The 24,940-nt window shown below is 40.2% G+C and overlaps 2 protein-coding genes and 2 long non-coding RNA genes across 5 annotated transcripts in view; 2 read left to right on the forward strand and 2 right to left on the reverse strand.

The window, feature by feature from the left end:
* LOC111260229 (uncharacterized) overlaps positions 1 to 24,940 on the forward strand; it is a 101,931-nt gene that overhangs the window by 23,364 nt on the left and 53,627 nt on the right. The window lies entirely within an intron of this gene.
* Positions 11,333 to 23,432, reverse strand: LOC147753984 (uncharacterized). The gene is made up of 4 exons (XR_015311015.1): positions 23,424 to 23,432; positions 22,853 to 23,014; positions 12,003 to 12,080; positions 11,333 to 11,724 (listed from the first exon to the last, which is right to left on the reverse strand). It is a non-coding gene; the product is annotated as an uncharacterized LOC147753984 (long non-coding RNA).
* On the reverse strand, positions 13,899 to 20,751 carry LOC111260237 (uncharacterized). The gene is made up of 3 exons (XM_022832837.2): positions 20,616 to 20,751; positions 15,092 to 15,272; positions 13,899 to 14,883 (listed from the first exon to the last, which is right to left on the reverse strand). Exons 1-3 carry the CDS (start codon positions 20,749 to 20,751, stop codon positions 14,628 to 14,630), a joined length of 573 nt encoding a protein of 190 aa, XP_022688572.1. The 3' UTR covers positions 13,899 to 14,627.
* On the forward strand, positions 20,806 to 22,054 carry LOC111260267 (uncharacterized). Of its 2 annotated transcripts, none has more exons than XR_002680228.2 (3): positions 20,806 to 20,901; positions 21,178 to 21,462; positions 21,905 to 22,054. It is a non-coding gene; the product is annotated as an uncharacterized LOC111260267 (long non-coding RNA). The 2 variants fall into 2 exon arrangements; XR_002680222.2 differs by having other exon boundaries at positions 20,811 to 20,901; positions 21,178 to 21,454.

Genomic DNA, 24,940 nt, shown 5'->3' on the forward strand with positions numbered 1-24,940 from the left:
GCGTCTATCAGCTCAGGCATTGATTTATAGCCGAGGTGCAATTCCATTTATTATATTAGATAGAAGCCGTCGCCTGTACAATATAGTACAGCTTTGAAGTCGTATTACCATTCTTAATATTATTACTGTTATACTATATATGAAGTTAGATATCGTAGTCAATACTTCGATGGAAACTTTAAAGGAACTTGCATCGATTTAATTACGCATTGCAGTTAGTTCAATTGCAAATAACTGTTTTCAGCTGCCGTTGTTACTGTTGAAGTCCACCAGTTGATATTGTTTGGATCGAGTCAAATGAAGGCATAACTGGAAAGTACCAATCGAAACGTAGTCGTACCTCATCAACTACCCATACCACTTTACAAACGTGCATGCCTGTCATCGAAATGGGAACTTACGATCCCAATAAAATGCACATAAAAAAAAACAATTGATATAGTACTTACTGTACAAGTAAGTTCACATGTTGAGTTGTTGATCGTCGCCTTTGTTTTTGTCTGTGCTGCAACATTTCACAGTATTTTAGTGCATGGCTCATTTCCAGTGAAAGAATAGTCTTTAGCAAAACGTGACCTCCACATAATTCTGTATTGTTGTTAGGCAAACTTTTTATTGAGTGTAAACTTACAAAACTGAGAGTACATATAGAGCAAAAAAAAAAAAAAAAAAAACGCTTATAATAGAAGGCCATAATTTGCCATGTTTGTACTGACGCTTCTACACGTCATCTCTAGCGTAATCTTTCTGAAACCTCAGGTTCCATATGGTTTAGTCATCTTCTGTACGCGAGGTTTGCTAATAAGCTAAGTATTCTCACTGATCTAGTTTCTGGTATATCGTTATTTATCGTTTCAAATCTTTCAGAAACCATTCACGCGTAGTTTTAGAATGACCCAGGTTCACTCTTCGCTTGTTCCTCTCTCTGCATGGCTGCTATATGCGCAGGTGTTCTGGACCTTGAGTGGATCCTGTTGTCACGCCTGACGACAAATCTGTCGAATCTTGCCGCACGGCAGTGTGTGTATCGTTCGTGCGTAAATGCACACGTGCATCGTACAATGATGGCGGCTCTGAGTAGGTAATACTTTTCGTTGTTGTAGTTGCCGAGGGTGTGGCTAGCGAACGCAGCGATTGTCTGCAGTGCATAAACGGGCATTAAAGAATGAAAACATGGCTAACTCCAGATACCCCATTACTATATGCAGTTTATGATTTGCGTCTGCTGATCATGGCATCTCATTAAACATATTAATGCTATGATAACTAATTACCAAATAGTAGCCATTATACACTTGTTGTTAATGTTCTATTATTACGAATCGGCTACCTATCATATATATATATATGTATACGCATATGGTACAAATATTCGTTTTCGATATATAGCGACTGTAGTTGCTATTAGCAACGTTTAGCAGCCTGTGGAGTTCATAACAATAACACGCAGTTATGGAAACGCGCATTAACTTTGTTTATATTTAAACAATTAATCTATTCGATGTAACAACGCATTTTACGACATCAATAATCTAGCCTCGAGCGACATCTAGTGGTTACTCTATGTACTATTCAAGCCAAGCCGACACGCACATACGAATATTATGTAAACATTATTTGTTTTCTGTTAATATTTTTTTTTATTTCATCGTAAATGTAAATCGCAGATATTATTAGTTGGCATCATCCCTGAGTTTACATTACCATCACTTGTCATGGGTAACCAAATCTATCGGCATGTCCTTCCGAGATCGAAAAGACGGGACCAGATTTATGTCATCGACGCATCACTTAATATCCGGCTGTTCTACCAATCAAACAGATTTATTGATTTCTATTTACCTCTCCTAAATATCCACTCCCGTTTTACTAATCACTCGCCACTCGTATGTTAACGTCAATGAGCTAAGCATGAAGTATTTCTGTAGATATATATATATTGTACAACAATTAGACAAATTTGTCAAGTTTTTTTCTCGTTTACTTTAAATTAATGTCTCATTATTTTAATCTGTCCATTAATAAAAACCTCATACTTACTGTAGTTTTTTTTTTAATAAAAGGTCTAGTTTAGCTTGATGACTTTCTTCTGTCGCGACGATTCATCGCTTTATACTCGCATGTAAGTCCGTGAACATGATCGATTACTTTGCGTTTATTACGTCCGAATAACAACGTACTCGATACATTTGAATGTCAGAAACAAATTGACGTGAGGATGTAACCATTACTAAGTAGGTAATGTTAGTGAGAATAGCACAGCTCAGAGCATCGACGGAAAAGTCTGACGGAAATTATTGAGGTGACGCGTGCGGATCGTTCATCATGTCATGGGATGTTGTGAACGTTTTCGCTTATGAAAGGGGAGGGGAGGGATGGTGGGTTTTCCCTCTGGCTCCATCTTTTTTTTTTTTGCAACAAACGCTGCTCAGCGATGACGCAACACTTCTATGTTTTTGGGTTGGGAATATCTGAATATTTAAAGATCTTACGGTACATACTTCTTCTACGTTGTTTCGTTGTGTACTATACAAGCGATGCTGCCGTTTCCTGCAGCGTCACCTGCCTTTTCTAGCCTACAGCTGATATATATATATAGGGAAAAGGAAAGAGCGCGCGTATGAGCGTGAATACACATCTAGAAATTGGCAGGCACTACATGTTGCATGAACGAAAACGCGATGCTACATATAAGAAGCAGGCGTGCATACGTGTCGACCATGTCGGCGTGGCAAGAACTGGCTGGTTGTCTATTGCACGTGTGCGTGTTGAACTGAAAATGATGTATCACCATTAACTACAGTCACATGTGCCGTCACGCTCATAACACCATATAAATATTAGATAGCGATAAGTGGTTGTGTCATAGAACGTCTTATCAATTGTCTGTTCCAGCAAACGGGTGGGGAGATGTTAGAAGAGTCATGTCTATCTGTTGTAACAGTGTATAATGGTTACTGGCCGAGGAACAATAACTGTGTATTTAATGTGTTTAAACGGCCCACTTTAAGACGTCTGTGCATGACGAATTCGATCGTTGATGTTGAAATCGATTAGATCTGTAATTATCTCCACATACACGAGTCATGTTGATGAGTACGTATGTGAGAGCGAGCTACGTTGAGACGTTGCGTTTAGTAGGTCTGAATCCTATACCAGTTTACGCCATTGCAATAAGTGTCCTCTCTATCAGTAATAATGTAGCGGGCCTAATAGTGAGGTACGGCCGTAAAGTATGTATTTAAATAAGTATTTTATTTCTTTGCCTGAGTGACCTATTATGAAGTAATCAAACTGCCGCCACAATTATAAGACATTGCACAACGAATGGCTGGTTTTAAGCGATACCTGTTTGAAAAAAAATCTGTTATTATAGCTGGCTTCTATTTAGCGGTTGATTTGATAACAAAACAAAAAGCTTCTAATTTCTGCCCCGCCTTAGCTTAAGATGGCGAAGTAGGTCAAGACAAGCATCTTTCAAATGAAAGCAGTAATTCCTAATTCAATCAATACAAGTTATTTCTTCATCAGATAGTTACACCAAAAGTTGTTAGGGCATAACGTCCTTTAACGGTTGCAAAAACTTGGCCGAAATTTACATTTATATGTGTTTGCTATTAAATAGCTGCCTAATCGACAAGAAGCAGAAAGTTGAAAAAAACTTGATTTTTATTACTTGGCTAGTAGTATCGTAGGATGTTTAAGTAACTACACCTTATCGTGGCAGTTACAGACGCTAACGGATGAAACTGCCAAAAAGTGGGTGTAGAAAAGCCGCTATTGTTGACGTTGTCGTCGTTGTCACACCGTCGGAAGGACAGAGTAGTGTTAAGCGTTGATTATTAATGACTGTTGAAAATAAGCATTGCCTCCGCCACTTCAAATGATTCCCTTGCTCGTGGCAGATACAAGCGAGACCAATAATTTGTCTAGGTACGACCCAAACAATATAGGGTGAACAAGGGAGCTTTTTTTTTTTATTCTATAATTTCATACGACTTTTAACGCTTTCTTCTTCTTCTTCTTCTTCTAGCCAAAACAGCTTTTAGGTGGGAACGCTCGTTTTGTGTGCAATCAGCGGAATGTTGTTGCCACAGATGTCAAACCTATTGAATCTAATAAAATTTGATGAATTTAATTAATATGGCCCTTGCATGGATATAAATTATATATTCGCTGAGAATTTTAACATGGAAAAGGAATTAATAAAAAAATTCGAAATAGTACACATCGATAGATTTTTTAAAAACCGAAAGTCGACGATCAGTAGGGGAAAAGGAAGAGTTATCGAAAACATGGATCCGGTAACGTTCAACGTATTTCTTACATCCCTTCTTTGCAAAGTTGTGCTACGATTATGAGACGGTCACCGCTCGTTTAGGTGATGCTTTATACGTTGTATCCGAAACGGCTTACGTAAATCAACATCAAAAAAATTACAGATTAACATTAAATAATGTGCTGCACATACCTCTGCATCTGAGACATTATAATGATTATCAGGTGATAGTACTTCAGGTTTGACGAATGTATAGAAAGTATATATGATGCCGGACTTTTTTTTTGTAAATAAGCCCCTGCTTTCAAAGAGCGCGAGGCGCACCTAGAGTCAGGTTGGGAAAATTTGCCATTAACGGATTCATCCCAACTGTGCCTGTGGCCACTTCCGTTGGTTAAAGGGAAAGTCGGCTTGAGAAGTGAGAAACGTCTATGCAGACAAAGACTAAACGTGGTCATGATCGCAACGAACGGTACTAACGAACTAGCAGTTCCTGGTGGAACTTGCCTATATATATATATATCGATCTAATTAGAACCAATAACAAATCAAGGGTCGGGCAAACGAGGTACAGCGTTTAGTGGTTATGAGTAGATCTCATTGGTAGTGCCCTCCTACTTACATAATATATTCTTTCTAAAAAATGTATAGCATCGCTAATTTCTCCAGTGACAATTCCATTCTATCAGAAATGAATGCAACTCAGTCGTCTGTCTGCGTAACCTCACAAGGAGACGGTAACATGTAATTAAATTAATTTATGGCCTTACTATGCTTAACCTGCGTTTGTTGTGTATACAATGAGACGACGAGATATTGTACCGGTACGTCTGCTTAAACGTCGACTATGACACTGCCGGCGATTGAAGTATTACCGAGCAAGGCTAAATGAAAACATTTTATATAGTGTAAATAAAGTAAATATGGCCTATCGTATTGACGTTGTAGATAGGTGACCCAAGGTACAGACAAAGTAGTAATGCTACGTATTCATGCTAGGAGGGGGTGGGGGTAGTGCTATTTTTGCCTAATCTTCTAGTGGGGAAACGAAAGAAGTTCGGATAGTACTGATATAACATCGGCCAGCAGCAGCTTTTTGTGAAAAGATCAAATCTGAGCAGTAGTGATAAACCAGTCCGCCAGCCAATTTTTTTGCTATTCTTATTATGTTATAAAGACGACTATCACTATGACTATTATTCAAAAACCACAATTTCTCTCATGTCGACGTAATGAAGAAACAGAAAATCTCGATGTCAGTCTGCTATCGGTTGTTGTTCTGGACACCCGGCAAATACAGAATTATTTAAATAATCCAGCCAGATGGAATGTCTGGGGTGATCGAAGAACAAACTTCGCTTCGAATTATTCAGATCCTGACCACTTACAGAGTTTTCCTTCAGAATACTGCAGGGAAAGGTTTACAACACAGTGTGAGTCATAAAAATGCCTTTTCTATTGTAAATGTCATTCGCTATACATCCTTATGCAGGTTTACAAAAGACAGGCAAACTCATTGGAGTACAAATTATGTGACGTCTATATATTGACTTTGGCGGTCAAAAGTTAATAGGGAGTCTGTGCAAAAGCGCTCTAACATGAAAAATAGACGGTGCGAGCACTCTATGAATCAACCTTTGTCCTGCTGTTACAGACAATAAATTTCACGCCCCGACAAAGCATAACAAACCAACTTGCAGCTGGCTATAATTTCCAGCCATATAATATCTTACTTTGTTTAAATGGGATTCCTCGAAATAGTGAGTTTTCACCAGTGATAAATCATGGGCGCTAAATATGGCGAAGTAACTGTAGCAGATCGGTGAGGTAGCATAAAACGAATTCTATTTAACAGGTGCTTGTACATAAAGAGGCAATATATATTTTTGTGAAAATCCTCTCAGATAGACGTAAGATTTCAACAAGTCATTTTCAGCGCCAATTAGTTCGGTATGCTTCGAGATCCAAATTTTGTTAGAGAATCTTTTAATTTATTTATTATCATTGAAGATGCATCTGACCAACCTTTACCTTAAAATTGTTCAAGTTCATTTTCACTGAAATCACCGTTCACCCTCTGCGATAACCACCGCTATAATTCTGTTAAAGCTTTCTGGATTATACATGTCCTGCCATTCCATCCCCCAATTTGTCAGTGTCCGCACGACAATGGCTAGCAGGGCCCGCGAAAGCCAAAGTCAACAACCGGAACAAAACTGAGAAAAAAAAAAGCTTTATGTGCTTCTATTTTTTGTCAAAAGAGAACAAACCTGCCCATATTTTTTTTTTTTGTTATCCGATAAAGTTGTTACTACAGTCGAATGCCTGCACCCTCACCTTTTAGACAGATGCTTCCCAGGTGAATTGGTCAGAAGCAGAAAAAAAACTCTTTGCTATAAATAGAAAGTGTTGTTGATGACCGTCCACTCTACCGAAGAGGCAAATACTAGATCGAAGCGCGAAACATCATTAGTTTTCAGCAAAGACCCCGTATTATGGTAATAAAACCGTAATAAAACAAGGCATTAAATCACTTAGTCTCGTACTCACGAGCTTTTCCCATCTTTATGTTCTGTGTAATCAATCAGAGAGGAACTGCGGGGAGGTGAAGGGGGCTTATTCCTTACGATTATTACACTGTTTGGTATTTGCTATTTCGGCGTATTTTAGGTAACGACGACAATCATGATTATGATGATTATTTTCAGGTCGCTTCTGATGATTTTGTTGACTAAAAACACTTTTGTTACGCGTGTCCAAATAATCAATAATTGGTAAATTTGCGAAGTAATCATCCATCGCCATTACTCTGACTCGAAATAGGACCGGTACCCAATTACAATGAAGGACGAAACAAGAGGCAGAAACAATCGATGTAAGACAGACTGACAGTGATTGTGAATATTCAGCCATCGTCAACTACAATAATTTCATCGTTACTGCCATTCAATGGGCGACGAAGTAGTTTTTATTGCGAGCGTCTGCTTCGTGGGTCGAGTGTCGATAGATTACGGTGAGACGCGATTTCGACGTACCAGAACGATACTGTGTACTGCAATCCTTTTCCACTAACGGTGAAAAAGCGACAAATGGGGTTTTATAACAATGTAACGGTATAGCCCTTTTTCCTCCCATGAATCGTCACCGGATCTTTATTCCTGCGTCATTTAATAATGCTCATAATGTAATCTGTTACGCGGGCAAAAAACGCAGCAAACGAACCACTTAATTATGTTTATTCCAACGGTATACGGCGACAACGAAGTATCGATGAGGCCGAAAAAAGATAGTAGCATCCATCTATGAATGTACGTATCTACTTAGCGTTGACGTTTGTTATACAGTAATTATGATATTAAGTGATAGCTTGTACTCACCCAATAGCCATTGGAGGAACGACATTAAAATTGATGGAAAATGTTAGTTTTCGATCGATACATTCAGTGTGTGTATAATTTGGTTCGAGTTCTTATAGAAAAGTGTTAAGCAGTGGAAAGGAAATCTTAATGATGAGCCTATAAACGTATTCTAAGAATGTTGCAAAAATAACACAAACGTAAACTGAAAATAGCCTTCTGCTTGATTCATCTGACCAATCTAAGCAGTCGAAAGAATTAGATCCTTGCTCTCCTCCTTAGCCCGTATACATAAGATGATTTATACTAGCCTATTAGATAGAGCTACGCAACAGTAACGCTTCAGAAAATGCCTGTAAAGTTTTTTTCTCGTATCGTCGAAAAACTGCGCACTACAATAGGCCACAGACAATTTCATGTATACCATTTTACCCATTCATGTACTTGAAAAATGGTGCCAGCGCGTGATTCGTAGTTTAAGGGGTTGCACATACGTCGAATACGTGAACAGTATAAAAAACGTTATAAAAAAATAGGTTGACGATCGCTGCAAAATACCGCATTATCTTCGCTCTGGGGCGGCTGGAAGTTTGAACGAATGCCGCAGTAGCAACTACTTGTCATGCTTGTAGCCAAGCCAACAGAGTACTTCAGATATCACGAAGTGCTCATTACGAATGCACAAGAATCACCTATGCGCATCAGCAAATGATGAGAGACGCTTTCTGCGACGGCCACAGTAGCACTGGCCAACGAGAAACAAGCAAAAAAAACGAGCGGATAGCCTTAATACAATGAGCAATTTCAGTTAATGTGCTTTTCACAATCCTCAGTTACCACATAAGTATAATGTAATAATAACAACAATACGCCTATATATCTGACCACCTAAATAAAACGAGATATTGTTTTATGAAATAGAGCTAGCCGACTCAAAGGTAACTGTTGCACTTTACGCGATTTTTTGATTGACCAAAAAATACGAAACTGATCTTATTGTGGATCTGCCCTGTCAATCTTGTCAGATACCCAGACCATCCCGAACGCTCTCGTACCATATAAAGAATTTCACAGCCTCTATTATCGAATGTCGGCTAACGGTTATTTCCACATTTCTAATTTCTTGTCATTTGTGCGACGAATCAGACGAATATTTATTTATTCATTCCACATTTGTTTACGCTAAACGTTAGAGGTCCTAAGATAGTCCTGAAATCTTCACCAAGCACTTAGCTGTCAAAAAAGGGCAATATTTATATAATTTTAAATTTGGGCGATTGATGTGATCACTCAGTGGAGTCACCTTGAGGAATTTTCAATTTGAAGGCCACGTGACCCGTTAAATGCTACCCCTCTATATATCTGCTTGCGAGTTTGACCGCTCGCAAACATTTGCCGTGAACGTCACTGGTTCTCCATTTGTATGGAGAGTTTCGGGTGCAGGACTATATTTATCACCTACTTCTAGAACAATGAACTAAAAACTGCGGTCTGTAATCGTACGTAAATGATCAATGCGAGAGTTTGCCTCCTGTTTTGATCTTTTTTTCCTCTTCTTCCCTTTCATTTTTTTTGGTACGGAATGCCAAAAAAAAGCAGAAAAACATACGCCAGATAACTCTTATTACCACTAAAAGTCATCCGCGATGGCAGCCCGCTTCTGACAACAGTAGATTTTTGGCAAGGCCTTCCTCTTTCGATGAGGTGGCCTTTTTGATGCGGCGGCGATGGCTGACGGTCGTGCCTGGTCAGTTAGTCAGTCAGCCGATCTGAGCATGCGTGCGATACTGGAGTGAATTATGGAGAGGAGAAAGAAGGGGGCAGCTGAGCGAGAAGAAGAGGCGACGAATGCCAGTAGGCTACTGGCGTGTCCAGCGATGCTTCGATGACCCTAGCGAGGCATTCAAACACAGGGGCATTCATATTCGCTCGTTCAATCATGCTCGACACGCAAATATCTAGACACAACTTTGTCTTTTTTTTCTAGATGGGATCAGTAACAGGGCCATAGCTGTAGAGGGATTCTACCCGCTCATCGCTGGGCATTTAGTAACGAGAATAGGTTATGTACCGCCTGCAGCGGTGACTACCCTAATATCCACAAGCACACGCCCCCTGACCATCATCGTATCCACGCATCCTATGACTAAGACGCTCGTCCTTCTTCATGACATTAATAATCATACATTTTTTATCGCTTTCTTAAACATACACATAAATCTAAACCGCTCATAACGATAATAATCGCTAACTTGTTTTTGGTAATCAGTAATGCGCCATTAGCCACGACTGCAAAGGGTAAACGAAGACAAGTAAATAAGCAATGTTATCGGAAGCGAAAGAAACGAACGAAAGAATTTAGATAAACAGCTAGATGAATATACTACTGGCGGAGGTTATAAGCGACTGATCCATACGCCTCGGGCTTATCCAGTAATTTTCAATTTAAATTTAAGAAAAACAAGAAAATTTTCAATTTACAAATGTCTGATCATTCGGTTTTGCGAAGCTGACTGCTCGTTGCAGATTTACGGCGAAGACCCCGCGCTAATTTGAATGTGACATTGGCGTGCAGATGCGTTGAGGACTGTCGATCGGTGTCGATTTAATGAATCATAAACGCTCGCGTAACGCATAACATTAATCGTACGAGGCAGGGCATTCGGACAATATTAGCCAAGCCAGTCGTTTTTTCAGGTATTCGATCTTGTTTTTAGATGCCCCGTACACAAAAGGCGTAGTTCTATTCGTTGAATGCTTTATATTTTCTATATGAGGGAAATTTTCCTGTTGACAAGACAGCTCCGTTCGAAGCCAGTCTTCGTATATAATAATGGCAAAATCCGAGTGTGTGAATCTGATTCAGCTGCACAGATGCGTACATATACTATTATCCTTATTTTCTATGCATACAGTTAATATCCGAATATCTCGACTGTGCAAATGAAAGGCAGCTGAATGGTTCCCTGTTTAGAAAAACCACAATAGTGATCCGGCCTAATGTCTTTACCTCTTAAATAAGGCTTCGCGCATAGGTACGTTTTCTACATACAACTGCTAATCGCAACGGGCAAAATTCCTGCAACGGTAGTGACAGCTGTTAACAGATGGGCCGCTGCCGCTATAGCCGCCATAAGCCGCGACAGTAGCGCGAAGAATTGTTGCGTACATGCTGCACGCCATAATCGACATTTTTTGTATTCTTGTTTTGTCCGTAAGTTATCCACTAAACAACAACAAATAAAGAGACCCCAGGTAATCGACATGGAGTCGTGGGAAGGTGTCTCCTTTGATTTCTGGGTGCAGTCATCACGATAAGTAAACTCAGAGCTTTCTAGATGACAACCCGAAATCATCGCTTCCAAATCTGTCTGGTTGTTTTCCTACATACATATATATATATACATGTTGATGACACAAGAACATACGCAAATAGGCTGCCTGTTCTAGTTGGGCGTTAGCTCGCCGAATCCCAGCCCACAACGATCAGAAGAAACCGATTTTGCTCATGCGTGACTGACCGCAAATCAGAGTAATGACGCGGTAAAAGAATATTATCTAGTGTTGTTACGCTTGTTGTGGGCTCGACCTCTGCTAAGCGTCAATACGTACATCAGCATAATGTATCGCACACCCAGCCAGCCGACCAGGCAACACAATTGATGCTATTTCGTTAATAATTAGTGTCAAGTGGCCATTTTCGGTAAGTTGTAAAGTCAGATAGTGTGATCGCAAAGCGTGCGTGTTTATTTACTCATTTATTAAAAACTGCCTGACAGAATATCCTCTGAGCCTGGTAGAGTGACTATAAATATCAGATCAGACACAATCATACAAACGGATATTTTATTGAGACCGCTGAAGTTCCAAATACGAGTTGCCTCAGGTGAGCTGCGTCCATAGACGTAGCGAGCCTATGAAGGCACAGTCTTTCCTATTCTTAGAGGCTCTTTTTGACATCGTGCACCGCCATCACATGTTAGCGAACGGGATTCGTTTCCGTTGATCTCGCTCGAGCTGGTTACGAGCGATCGTAAAAACGTATGCGAAGTCCTACTTCACTGCCTCTTTGTCGTTCTGAACTCCATGCTGAAATCAATACAAGAAAATAAGATAACAAAAAAATCTAGCTGGCAGCTGCAATTAGGCACTGAATTGTTAATCGGGACTTTTTTAGCTGTCACTTTATAGTACACACTCGTTTCTGTCGGCAGCGCAAAAACCAAACGTTAATATTAGCATTGTATCTAGCGACGGACGGACGGACGGACGGATCGTAGCAGACGCAGCTTGAACAAAAACAAAATAATATTATTGTACTTCATTTTCTCTGTTTTTGAGGAGAACTTTACATAATACGCACTTACATTTACAAAGGTCGAATCATCCATCTTTGTTATTGCGTGAACAACTTGCTGTTCCTGCGCTGCGAGACAAGGCCTTGCCTGGTAATCAAATCGTTGTAGTTTCGTTGAGTTCTGTATTTTAGATCTAGATTTTGGAGTACTGTATAATAAGATCTAGCATAATCCATAATAAACCATGTTCAGTAACCGATAAGTTAATCCTCAAAAACTACTCATAAAAGAACTAAGCTTATACTTACTTCACAATATGACACTTATTATCAAGCAACCTCTTCTATTATATTTACCCACAGGAGTCATATTAGCATTGAACTTATTCGGACTACACTTTATACAACGATACATATTTCAGACGCTACGCAGTCTGCAATCGTATTCTGCATATCCAACATTTTAGTACATAACGATAGACCGACTATTTCGTTGCCATCCTTCCCTCGTTGCTATGATACTGTCTATTTTCAACACATACCTATAAATATATACGGGCACCATTTATCTGCATTCTTCTAAGTCCCGTTCAGTTTGGCTTACAAAAAAAAAACGATAATTTCAACAATAGCTTTTTCTCGTACGCCCTTAGCGTCGAGCCGCAGCAGCTGCCGCTCCGCGAGCACACCTACAACCCTCTTTGGGGGAAGTTAGATGCGTTCGTCCTCTCGTTTCTTTTCCTGCTGATAGTGCGAGCTGTTTTTGCCGTCATTGGTTACGTGAGGAAAAGAGCCGATCTTCGCGGCCACCGTCGCAGACTTTTTCTTAGAGATGTCTGGAATACCTCCCCAAACAAAGGCCATCCCGCCACCCCTGCTGTTAGCCGCTTTGCAGTATGGAAGAACACTCGAGCGGCTTAAGCTCCGCGGGGGCTGTACAGGTCGGCGACAGCACTCAAGGAGCAATGGCATCGGCAACAGCAATGACACCAAAATCGATTGTGTATGACCAGTCGTTGCTGACATCAGTTTATCGTTTATTTATTTTACTACCGTCGCCACTGCTACAGTGTATATCTGTCGCATTTATTGTAACAAAGTGCGACCTTGCCGCACATAGGGGCAAATAGACCGACACTTGGAATCCTACAGTTACGCGACAACAGCGGCGTCAATCGATAGTTCGGCAGCAGCAGCAGCAGCAGCAGAGCTAGCGGATGATGCTAAGAATCACAATTTTGGTTGTAGTTCTCTGTGAACGGAAAAAAGCCTGCTGAGAAGGACGAAAAATAGTGGCGCTGTCCGCTACATCGGCCAGTGTCGTAAGGGGATCCTGCGCAATTGGATTACTGGCCAATCGACAAAAATAAAGTTATCAAGTTATAGCCCAGCGAACAACAACACGTTCTTAATAGAGCTAATTATATACATAGAAATTTTTGGAGAATTTTACAATTCATAAAATGATGCAATTAGCTACTGCTATGTTCAAATTTACCAACGCGCTTGTGTTTGAAGAAATGTTCAATATGATGGCATAAGAAAGCTAAGTTAAAGTCGTAAAAAAGGTCTTCATAAACAAAGCCAGTAAAACTGGCAAGATTAAAAGCAAAAAAGGTAACAAGTTGACTAAATCTTTAAGTGGTACGCTCTAGATCAGCCATATGTAATCTAATGTAATTCCAATGCGCTAACAAAAGTTTCCTAAGTTACCAGTTTTGCCATTGTATCATAATATTGAATAAGTCAACTACCTTAATGTCTGAGAAAAATCAATCATTTTGAAAATGCTGTAATCATATGCTAGATAAGCCAACCTATCATAGGTAGCTATTACAATTTGGAGCCACTTCTGACTTCCGGGTTACGAGCCTCATTTTTTCGTCGGCTATAGCTGTGAAAGAAGATCTCCAATATTTATATCTGTATCTATCCCGAGTATGTCAATGACGGCTGAAGGGCTGCGTACGGATTAATATTTATGAACGAAATGTTTATTACGCATAATAAATTATTGGGATCTATATACATGAGTATATATATAGGAAAGCAGGCGTCGTTGCCGATGACCAGAAAATTGTTCGTGTCATATTCACTGTTTGTGTTGGCCGATAAAGGCTAATTAAAAGATACGCTCATATAACGCTGTATCATATAGTACTTATTAGGATTCTACTTGTTAAAGGCGTGTCGTTCTTTTTTCGATGTTACCAAATAGAGGAATTCATTTTGTTCAGGTTGAGCTCCATGCATTTCTCCTGACACCACACAACTGGTGTCGTCCATATATTCATCATTTATTTAGGTATCTAAGATACCTAGTTTATCTAAACAAGTGTCACTAGGGAATAGCGGGTACAACAAAACGAATGTAATAGCAAATATGAGTATAATTATCATATTTAATAATACAGGACTTAATAATTAGCGAGCAGTAAATATTCGCATGATCTATGTGTGTACGCTGCAGTGTAAATACGTATAGACGACGGTTGTCACTTGCAATCTACGAGGCCTGCTTATATACACTTAAACATTTACCCGAAATTCTAATCTTCTGCCTCGTTTAGTTCTTTATTCAGAACAGCACTAGACGTTTGCTCTCTGCCCACCTTGGCCAGCTGCTTTATCGTTAGCGTTTTTCTATCCATTTGCTCCATGTTGTTTTTTCACACAGGCACAGTGCTATGTTGAACTATGTTTTTGTTGGTACCCGGTCTCTACAGTTTGTATGGTTTTTCGATCTCGATCGGTACGCCCCCATTCTCCTGCGCTCGACGATGTTGTCTTCAGACACGCGTGCACGAAAAAAAGATTCGGGTAGAAGTTTTTTTTCCTTTAATGTGACGAAGACGACGACAATGCTTATTGCGACCGCTGCTATTGTTTCGACGTGTCCTTCGATTATTCTAAATGACTGTGCATTACCGCTACCGTGGGTGCTGTGAACACTGTAATAAGACGATAATGCAGTGGCCGAATTTAGGATTCAGTGCTGAAGGTCCGTTAATCAATTGTCTCAGCAGTACAAGACGCAGGATGACCAGTTGGATCAATATCGAGAAAAATGCAGTCGAAGATGGGCGTTCTATTTACGAGTTTTCTGGAAGCTAATACAATGTTCACAACCTTGATCTTGATCTAGGGAATGATATTTACCATGACGCCTTCCGCAAATGTCTGAGGTTTCCTTTCACGAAAATAACCGAGAGGTCAGTGCAGTTGTTCGATCTGAGAAAGTGGTGGACGGATGGCGAGAAGAGCCACCTGAGCGAAACTGAGACGATCCGTAGCGTACAATGCTTCTGGGTAGCGATACGCACCAATCCTCCCGCAAGAGCTGAAGTTCACATGTATATTTCAATACACACACATAGATAGATAGATAGATAGATAGATACGATTAATCAAATACAGAATTCGAGAAAGGGTACTTCGTTAGCTATAGAGACGCTAGTGAAATATCTTCTCGATAGGGATTTTTCAACGACTTAACTGGTTGCTTCAAACATCATAGAATATTGCTACCGGAAGCCACGGTACCGAGGAGTCTGATTCAGTGCCGCAGCTCGATAGTCAGCCTTTTTAAGGCGATGCAACCAATGATTTAAAACAGGAAAGGCTGCAATGCTGAACTACATTTACCAGAAATTGGCATATTACGCACAGTATTTGTGTTCATTGAGAATATGGTACCGAAAATTTACAAAATGTCGGACAACTCAAGTACAACGTTTTCAGTAGACATAACGTAGTCGTGCATATGATTAATATGCTAATATTGTATAATACATCAAGTGCTTCACAACGCAGTCACGAATTCAAAATGTACAGTCTTTACGGACAAGGTATGTCTATTTCCTGAGGCGGAAATATCCGGTATACACACATTTTCTTGTTATCACGCAGAATTAATTATTATGATACGATAATTTGGCAGTGATCAATATACTCTGGATGCCATGAAAACTTCAAGGCGACGGGGCCATAAGCAGTTTCGTGATATAGTTCCAACTTAACTTGGGAAGGTTAAACGACCACCCGTCTCGTCTCACTCAGTTCGACGTTTTTTGTCATTTATATTAATAAAAATGAAGCATATATGTGATTCCCAATGCCGTCTACGGTACACACGCTAATTTTCTTGCCTCGCATTAAGCATACACATGTGGAGTGTATTGCGGTAAGATCGCAGAATATTTGCGGGGATATATCAACGGTAGTTGGGCGATGGGGTTGAGGAGTGAATATGATATCGTCGAATATAAACGGTGAAAAGGCAGCAGTAGCAAAAACTAGCAGAACAAATAAACTGCAATGAACGGAACTTATACAGATCCCACCTATATATATCGATATCGTACAGCGGTGCACCACTAGATAGAAAGCGTGCAACATGACCTCCGCCGGTTGGTCGACGGTAACGTTTAAATTGCTCGTCAGTATGGTCTGACAACGCTCTATAGCCAGTTATCAATGTGTCGATCTACTAGAAGTGTGTAGAAGAATAGTAATGACGCTGTTCTCATGTCGAGGTGCCTATTATTCATGGACGAGCTATCTCTCGACGAAAGTTGTCTTCAGACTTTTTCGATGAGTGTTAAGTTCGCTTAATTTCTTCCGAATTAATCTCTAAGCAAGGTCTCGACAATGACTGATCCTGCCTTTCTTTGTAACACTAAGAAGGAAATTAATGGTAGGACTAAACACGACGAGGCTGTAATGCCAAATGGGAACTTGTGAGAAAGCCAGTGCATTGGCGCTGCTATACGGAAAGGGGAAATGTACACAATCATTGAATTGGCCTCGTATACAATAGTGATTACTTGTACGCCGAATTCATACATTCAATCTGGCATACAAGTCATCATTGTTAAATTAATAAATAAGGGACAATTCTAAGAGTAGGATCATGTCCTGGAGTATCAGCCTTACTTTTCTTCAACGCTGAGCAAACGTCATTATTAACAGGCCTTTGTGTTACTGGCAAGCTAATAACGCTATCGTATAATATATACTAGTCTTTTACTTAAAAACTAGTATACGTTATTTGTTAATTTAGAAAGCATCGATGTGACAACAGGCAGTACGAATAATACACTTTTTTCGTGTGTTCTTGCCTTCTTAATCAATAAGGTGATTTTCATTTAGGCCGACTACTGAACACACATTATGTTTCTGTTTTATAGTGGACCCCCTACGATATCTAAACTAAATAAACGGCTTGAGCCTGATTTCTGGTCCGCCAGTCGTCGTTGCCGTACATTTTTCTTGTTCTAATCTGGGATTTCCGTTTGGCTTTGGCCGAACGACACTTTCCTATCTATTGATAGAGCGGGCATTGCGACTGCTGTTACTGCCGCTGCTGCAGGACGAAAAAATGCCCCTGGTCCTTTCGTTGCTCGAAGAAGGTCACTAAGCCAACAGACATAGAAAACACACAGATGCTACAACACCTGTAAGGTGCATCAATGGTGAACAGATGGGACGACAGAAAATGCCTTCGTCGCATTTCTTTCAGTTTCTGATGCAAACGGCCTATGCTGTTGACAAATTGTGTCGTTTTCGTCGATTTCGCCATCCTCTCCTTTCCTTGACACATTCGCTTTTTTAGTCAGGAGGCATATTTTCAGTAAAATATTAGGTTGGAATACTAAGCCCACTAGACACAACCCAGGCAACATTTTTCTACGTAGTAATAACGGGCCCAATTGACAAAGAATGAAAAACGAATACAGAAAGTTCGGAGCAAAGCGTCAATGAGTTGCGTTGTTTCGTTGCCTCCGGCCATTTTGTAAATAGATCATACTTGATATCAGAACGCGTTCGTGGAGCTTTCCTAGTAAAAAAAAACTGCGGTTAGACCATAACGTTTTTGCCCGTAGGTGGATGTGTTGAAAAGTCATACCTACCATCAATGAACGGCTTACTTGTTGAGCAGTTAAGGATTCTGGCAATATCCGCGGTGCTGGTTATATGCGTATCATTATGACTATACTAGTGGATTCGGATTTGCGGTTAGTCGGCTTGCTTTAGGTTGACCACTAAAAGTAATGAAAAATTAAGGTTTTGGTCAATCAAAACCAAATTAAGAGAACTTTTTCTGAATAAATTCTGAACAAACGACATTTCAATGCGAACGATGTAGACCAAATATGTTATTTAGCCTAGGTGCATATTCGAGAATATATCTGAGCTATATTCTCTGCTATATCTGCTATACGTCACATAGGCAGACGTAACAGCCTTCGAGAGACAGATTCAACAATAGGCACTGGCCTTACCGCGTGTCGGTGTCGTCGACGCACGCTCATCGATAAGTCATATTCGTCTACACCACTATAATCTTCAAGTCTGATTACGCTTCCTTCCGCCTCTGCTACATTATTTCGTGCAGCAAAGGTGCTTACAGAGACAGGATAAAGGAACAAATGTCGATAGTATGTCGCGGGCGAAACCAAATAAAAACAAAAATCGCTTTCCCGTTCTGCTAATGCTACAGCAGAATTTAATCAGCAACTGCTTATTTGTTTACTTTTCTTTTTTTTTTTCATTTTTCTCTTGTAAAGCACCATTCAATATGACCAACATGAACGTAAATGTTGCGCATGAACGACGCCAGTGTTTGTTATTGAAATGCGAATATATAGACTTGACTTGGACTAAAATACGCACGCGATAAAGGACAAACGTTTAGGACGAAATGAGGACCGAGCCTAAACAAACGAACACGGTCGGTCGGTCGGTCAGTCAGTCAGTCGCCTTGTCGCGTATCGAATACAGCGGCTCCAATTGTAGTCGCTGATATTTCTACGGAAGGGTTTGCCGCTTTCGTCTAGAGTAGGAAAAGAAGCAACATAGTTCCAGATAGAATCGATAGGCTAGGTCCAACAAAATCAGTAAATCAGCCACGCAGACAAACTGACATCAGGTTGACATGTAAAACGGCAACAAAGTGTATCGTAAGGAAGACAACAGGACGGTTGCAATAATGACGATGACAATAATATTGTATGTGTATATTTAATTGGTTTTGTCTGAAGGCACCAGATTGGATCAATACCATAATACCATTGCATAGAGCAAGAAGCATTGTCGAGGTCTTGCGCCGCTGACGTCGGGTTAGCATCTAGCTGACATTGAAAAAAGAATGATGACAGGTTTGCCTGAACACTAGAATCAATATTACGATTAAGTTGAATACGACCACAGCACTAACGCTATTACTACTGTGGAAATGAACAGATAAGCTTATTAGTCAGCATGCACCTGTGCACATCGACACGTACGTGCCCTTGCTGTATGTTACATGTTATTTGGTGGCATGGTAGCTTGCTATACAATGGTTACCTTGTAACTGGTAAAAAAAATCAAATGCAATATGTCTATTCTGTGATTCGCAATAAGATTAGTAGCTTATCAAATCCACACAAAGCGAGCTTAACTGTTGTTTTTCGTTGAATTTGAAAAACTGTTTCATCTATCCAAGACAGTGCGTCTACTGTACACACATTAGAAAGACACACAGAAAGATTGGCAACGACCGGGTCCACTATCGAAGCAGATGTGTAATAATACCAATAATTACCCACATGTATGAAATATAAAAGATATCTCTTACTGGAATGTGTTCGCTATTTGGTAATGATGGCTTTATCACAGGCTTTAATTATAGTTGGTTATAAACGATCATAAACGTTCCATCTATGTCTGTGTTAATTTTCACCTATGGATGAATACAAAATAATTGTCAAACTAATTATTCTTTACTTCCATCTTTGCCAAAAATGTAAACTTACCTACGCCTATGACTTTTTATCTATAAAATACGTTTGTTTTCAGATCAAATAGCTACATTGTGTTGTTCCGACCGGTTAAATTCAATAGGTATCATCTTATGGTAACATTCTCAGCGGTGGGTAACTCCTCAGGGTGGCTGATTTGCTTTTTCATTCGGCAATCCAATCCTTTCGTCTCGTGCGGCAAACGAGCCAGTGGATGGACTCTTGGCACCATGGGCCGTTTTAGATCGACGTGACTCTTTCGAAGACGCGGCGGTCGAGGGCATTTTTCTGCTGGAGATCTGCCTCCGCCCACAACAAGCCAGCTTTAACTGCCCATCCCAAGCGATTTTCAGTAGATTTGGCATCGACTTGTTGCAGATGGCCTTTCTATCATACAAAATTTATTACGCAAATTTACCTTCTTGGATTGAACGGAAAAAATCGTTACATACATTATTTTGCTCTCATACATATAAGAACATAAAGACACACATTCACCCACAGTCATAGGACCTGATGAACGTCCTTAAACTGACATCTTAGCATACGCAATAGCAATACGCTCGCCATTTCGGCAGATTTTACAAACAGGCGGTGTTCGAATTAGAATAGAAGGAAACAGTACTTTATCTTAAAACAGATCAATGCCGCACCGCACGACATCCGCAGCCCGATACAAAAAATCTAATGAATAGAAACTAGAATCCATTCTTGCCGTAGAAGCTATCCTTCTCGGGCCCATTAACACTGAAAAGCACGATAACGACTTCGTTGATTAACTCACTTCCGTGAGTCAGTTACGGACGCGACTTACCCAAACCCCATGATCACACTGCATATTAATGCCACATCTTCGTGTGTCTGTCAACCAAATGACAGCTAGTTAGTTATAGACGTACCGGAAAGGATTAGGAAATATCGCAGCCTAAATCTGGTGGGGCACTCCTGTACCGTTAACTCGGTAACTGGACGTTCTGTTCGGACCCTAGTCCTGAGTAGCTCAATTAGGAGCGGCGAAACATGATCGTAGACCATTTACCGGAAACAATCAAATATGTGTCTGTGTGTGGTAAATTAGTGTTGATTTGTGACGACACTTCTTTCGGCGGTAGGTTCCCACTCGCCGGCAGCACATTCCTTCCCTCGTCAGTATCATCACTATGAAACGCGACGAATTTGCTTCGGGTTAGTGCCACTGCTACTTATATATCTCATAGTTATTATATTCATAATGACTAATACTACCGACATGAGTCATTGTAATTCTTTGTCAACAAAAACAATAACAACAAGCGTTCTATTTTGATGATGATAATTCAAGAGTCGTCGCGACCTATTCTGTTAATGCAGTTTCAATTGCCGAAGTTCTACTAGCACTAAATTAATTACGCCAAAGCACGACGAGCATAAGGGACGAATAATTGCTTTGTTATGCGTCCATTTGGCGCCACCGGTCGATAGTCTTTTCAGGCGAGCGAGTTTCTGATGCCTGCTATGTCGAGACGAAGATAATAGTAGCGGTAGCAAGAAAGAGCTTCTAGCTAAGAAATACGCGCATCACGGAGAAAGGCCATAGCAACAGAGAAAACAGAATGAGTCAGGCCGACCGCATAAGATTTTTAGTCGGCATAAGTCGCAGGTGTATTCATATCGTACGATGATTATAAACGCCCGCGCAATGCCGGAACTCTGTCAAAGAAGATTAGCTCCTTTTCAACGAGGGCCACAGCAGGAATCGGTGCGCCGGTATATATGCGTCTATTTGTAGATACGTATGATACGCTGGTTTTCGTAAGTTTGCCTTCATCATACTCATTTCTATCCGTATTTGAAGGGCAAAATCAGTTTTTACAGTACACAAAGGTATAGAAGATATTTTCAAATAGCGGAAATGGGTGAATACACATGCGCGTGGTCGAACTGCGCTGATGTCTGCAAACGGTATACCTGTACAGAGGATAAGGTCTACGTTTCTGAAGAAATAGCTTTTTACATCGTGGTCGAAAAGAGATCGGAGACGCCAATCATTAAAACTATCAATATTTCGTGAAATATTTCATCAGAGCCAGCTTCATATACTAACACGTATTGTACACACGCGCACACACACACACACACACACACACACTTCTGTCATTAGATCTCCAATATCCGCTAATATGTTGTTTCTGTTATTCATCTGTTGCAGGTAATCTTCTACATTCTGATTTGACGGGTCATGGGACGAGCTTAGAAAAATACCGTATTTGTCTTTGTGTGGTCTTCACAACCATCCGTGCTAATAACCGGTATACACACATGTACATATAATAAAAAATAACAAGCAGCTGCTCATAGATATCAGCGTGATCGATTTCTAATATCATATTATGTAGCATTAGACATACGTCTCTGAAACAATATAGAGCTGCTCCATTTGAAACTGACTAAGCCCGGATTTTCGCCGTTTGCCGCGTGGTCAATGATGTCCCTATCCCCTCGTTCTACTCGACTTTCCGTTTCGATAATGGTCCTTCCTGATCTGGTTCTGCTCATTCCAGTTGACGTTTACGAGTCAACATGTAGTAGCAACATACAATACCTGTCTAAATTGTCGAAAACGTTTCTTCTGCCCTATATGCGTAAATTTCCGGTGCCGGACCATAAAGCTGTTGCACGTTGACTACCATTGACCCATATTCTATCCGATGTATCTTTATAGAGCAAGAATTGCTCATGAATGAGCGTTCTCAACTTTTTGGGATACCAATTGACGACGGTGCACAGACAACACATGGCACTCAACTCACAACTGCCACCATTGAACTATCTTTTTTGTCGGTTTTTAATTAATTACAACAACATATTAACATTCAACAAATACACTGAAGTCTGTACTAATCTATCATAACCGAAGCGTTTTCGGGCTTTGAAAAGCTAGTAAACATGAAAAAAATGTTTCTTTCCTTTTTAGTTCTGAGAGCTTGGGTAACGAATCGTATGGTAATAGGTAAAGTTCGCAATAAACAAGCACTGCTTTAGAAGATGTATTGCGAACGCGATAGATAAACGCCCACGATTACGATCGTCGTCGTGCATTCTGTATTGTATGGTGCGTGCATTATAGTCAGATCAGCAATACATGTCACTTACTTACCATGGCCACTTTTACCTCCCAGTGACTCTCGTATGCTGAGCGATTCTGTTCATAATCGACGCTCTGTCTGTCCACGTTTTTGCGGCTTATATAACGAAGCTCTATTTGCGACGCTAGCGATTCGTGTAATTGCGCGCGTAATTCAACTTTCTCCTCGTGTACCTCGTATCAACAACATATTAGTGAAAGCAGCTATAGAGCGACTCCTTCCCTGGTGTTGTTGTGTTTCTTAACACAGAGCCACAACAACAATGGTAACAACGGTAGTTGCTCATTGATACGCAGTTGAAATTAGGGCCGGTATTCAATTCTGCTAAGTAAGTGTCCATGGGAAACGAAGCGCTAGTTCTGCATGCATTTGATACTTGACCGGCGATCGGACGGAAGGCTCTTGCGCATAAATGAGTGACCTATATAAATATATATATATATATATATATATATATATATACACATAGTTACTCGTACTAAGCTGTATCGTTATTGCGCGTTCGGTTAATACGCATGCATACAGGTGATAACTATATGCGTCACACCTATAAACGGTTGTTGTATCGGTCCAACTACATACGCGCTCCATTTCCGCACTATTAGGCTTAATCAATTGATGCACGACGCTTCTATCGGGACAAAACAAGGATGAACGCTGCTAATAGAAATTTCAACACGTCAAGATAACAATAGAACAAATCATCTATCGGCTGATGTATTTTTTTTCTGCCTCTTAACATAGCCACCGTAACCCATATAACAGGTGTTCGATCCGTCACGTTATTAACTAGCCTCAGGATTCCGAGACAAAACGAGACATCTGCTAGTGCTATCTGAAATTTATTGTACCGCGCCTTCAGATATCTCCAATACAAGTCGACGATATAGAGGTATGGCGTATGCATCGGGTCGATCCATTTATCGTAGACAGCATTAAGATTAAATGAGGTACGGAACGAGCTCTCCGGTCGACCAGTGAATGTGAATGGGAAACAAACGCTTTATCTTATCTGTTTAATCGCTATTCAACGTTCAATTTACAGATGCTGGCACTGTTCAAGACAAACAAAAGTGAGCGTAGCTTTCCCTTTCTAAGCAAAGCATCTGTTGGCGGTAATCGGACAAGCATTATATAATACCTATGCGGCATGGGCGTTACTCATATATTCGTGTAATATATAATCCTTCAATGGCCTCATACAGCAAAATGTATAGACGCGAATGAATGAAATTGTAGTTCACAAGCAGACGCTCCTTGTGCCTTCAAACAGGTACATCTCTTGCTATCGACTGGTTCAGTTTGGAAAAGACGTTTTTTTTTTTATATTTTTTTGTAATGTAATGTACACAGCACACGCACAATGCAATATATAGACTCTTTCATTTGAAAGGTCATTGAAGGCGTACACGTGAAATACGGGCCTGCATATACGCTTCATTTCTATCATAAGTTGCACCATTTTTTGTTGTTGTTATTGTTTACGGCTGATAATACCATTTGTCTAACCGAACCGAAGATAAAAATAATCAGCTATAGTAATTTGTCTTATTCAAGGTTTCCATGTTGCCATTTCGACACTTTCATGATTACTGTTTCTATAGTAGAAAGTCCAGGCCTTGCACGATTCTTTCTGTTGTTGGATTATTGGACGAAAAATAAGGCGTTACCCGAAAAAAAAATTTGCTCAAGATCACTTATACCAATCTAGCATATTAATAGGTACAAACGAACCTACGTATGGAAGTTGTACGTGAATATACAATAAAAACACGCAAGAATGTCTTTTTTTCGCGTCACGATAAGTACCTGCATGATGATGATGGAGGGCATTCGAAGTTCCACTGACGTTCAATGACAAATTAAAAAGTTCCAGTTGTAGGTAATTGTTTGCTATATCTATTTCAAAGTGTCTATGTATGGTCATACAGGCGAGCTGACGAGCAATTGCGTTCGCTGATAGATGTTTATTGCACATGGTGTCAATGCTGATGAACTATCATGATGAGTAGACGCTCGTAGATCTATCGTTAGTCGAATATCATCAAGCTCTGCTTTCCGTCAAACCCCTTCAATGTGTAAGCACGACGAGGATCGCG

This window comes from Varroa jacobsoni, unplaced genomic scaffold (assembly GCF_002532875.2).
Source record: "Varroa jacobsoni isolate VJ856 unplaced genomic scaffold, vjacob_1.0 scaffold_42, whole genome shotgun sequence".
Lineage (NCBI taxonomy): Eukaryota > Metazoa > Arthropoda > Arachnida > Mesostigmata > Varroidae > Varroa > Varroa jacobsoni.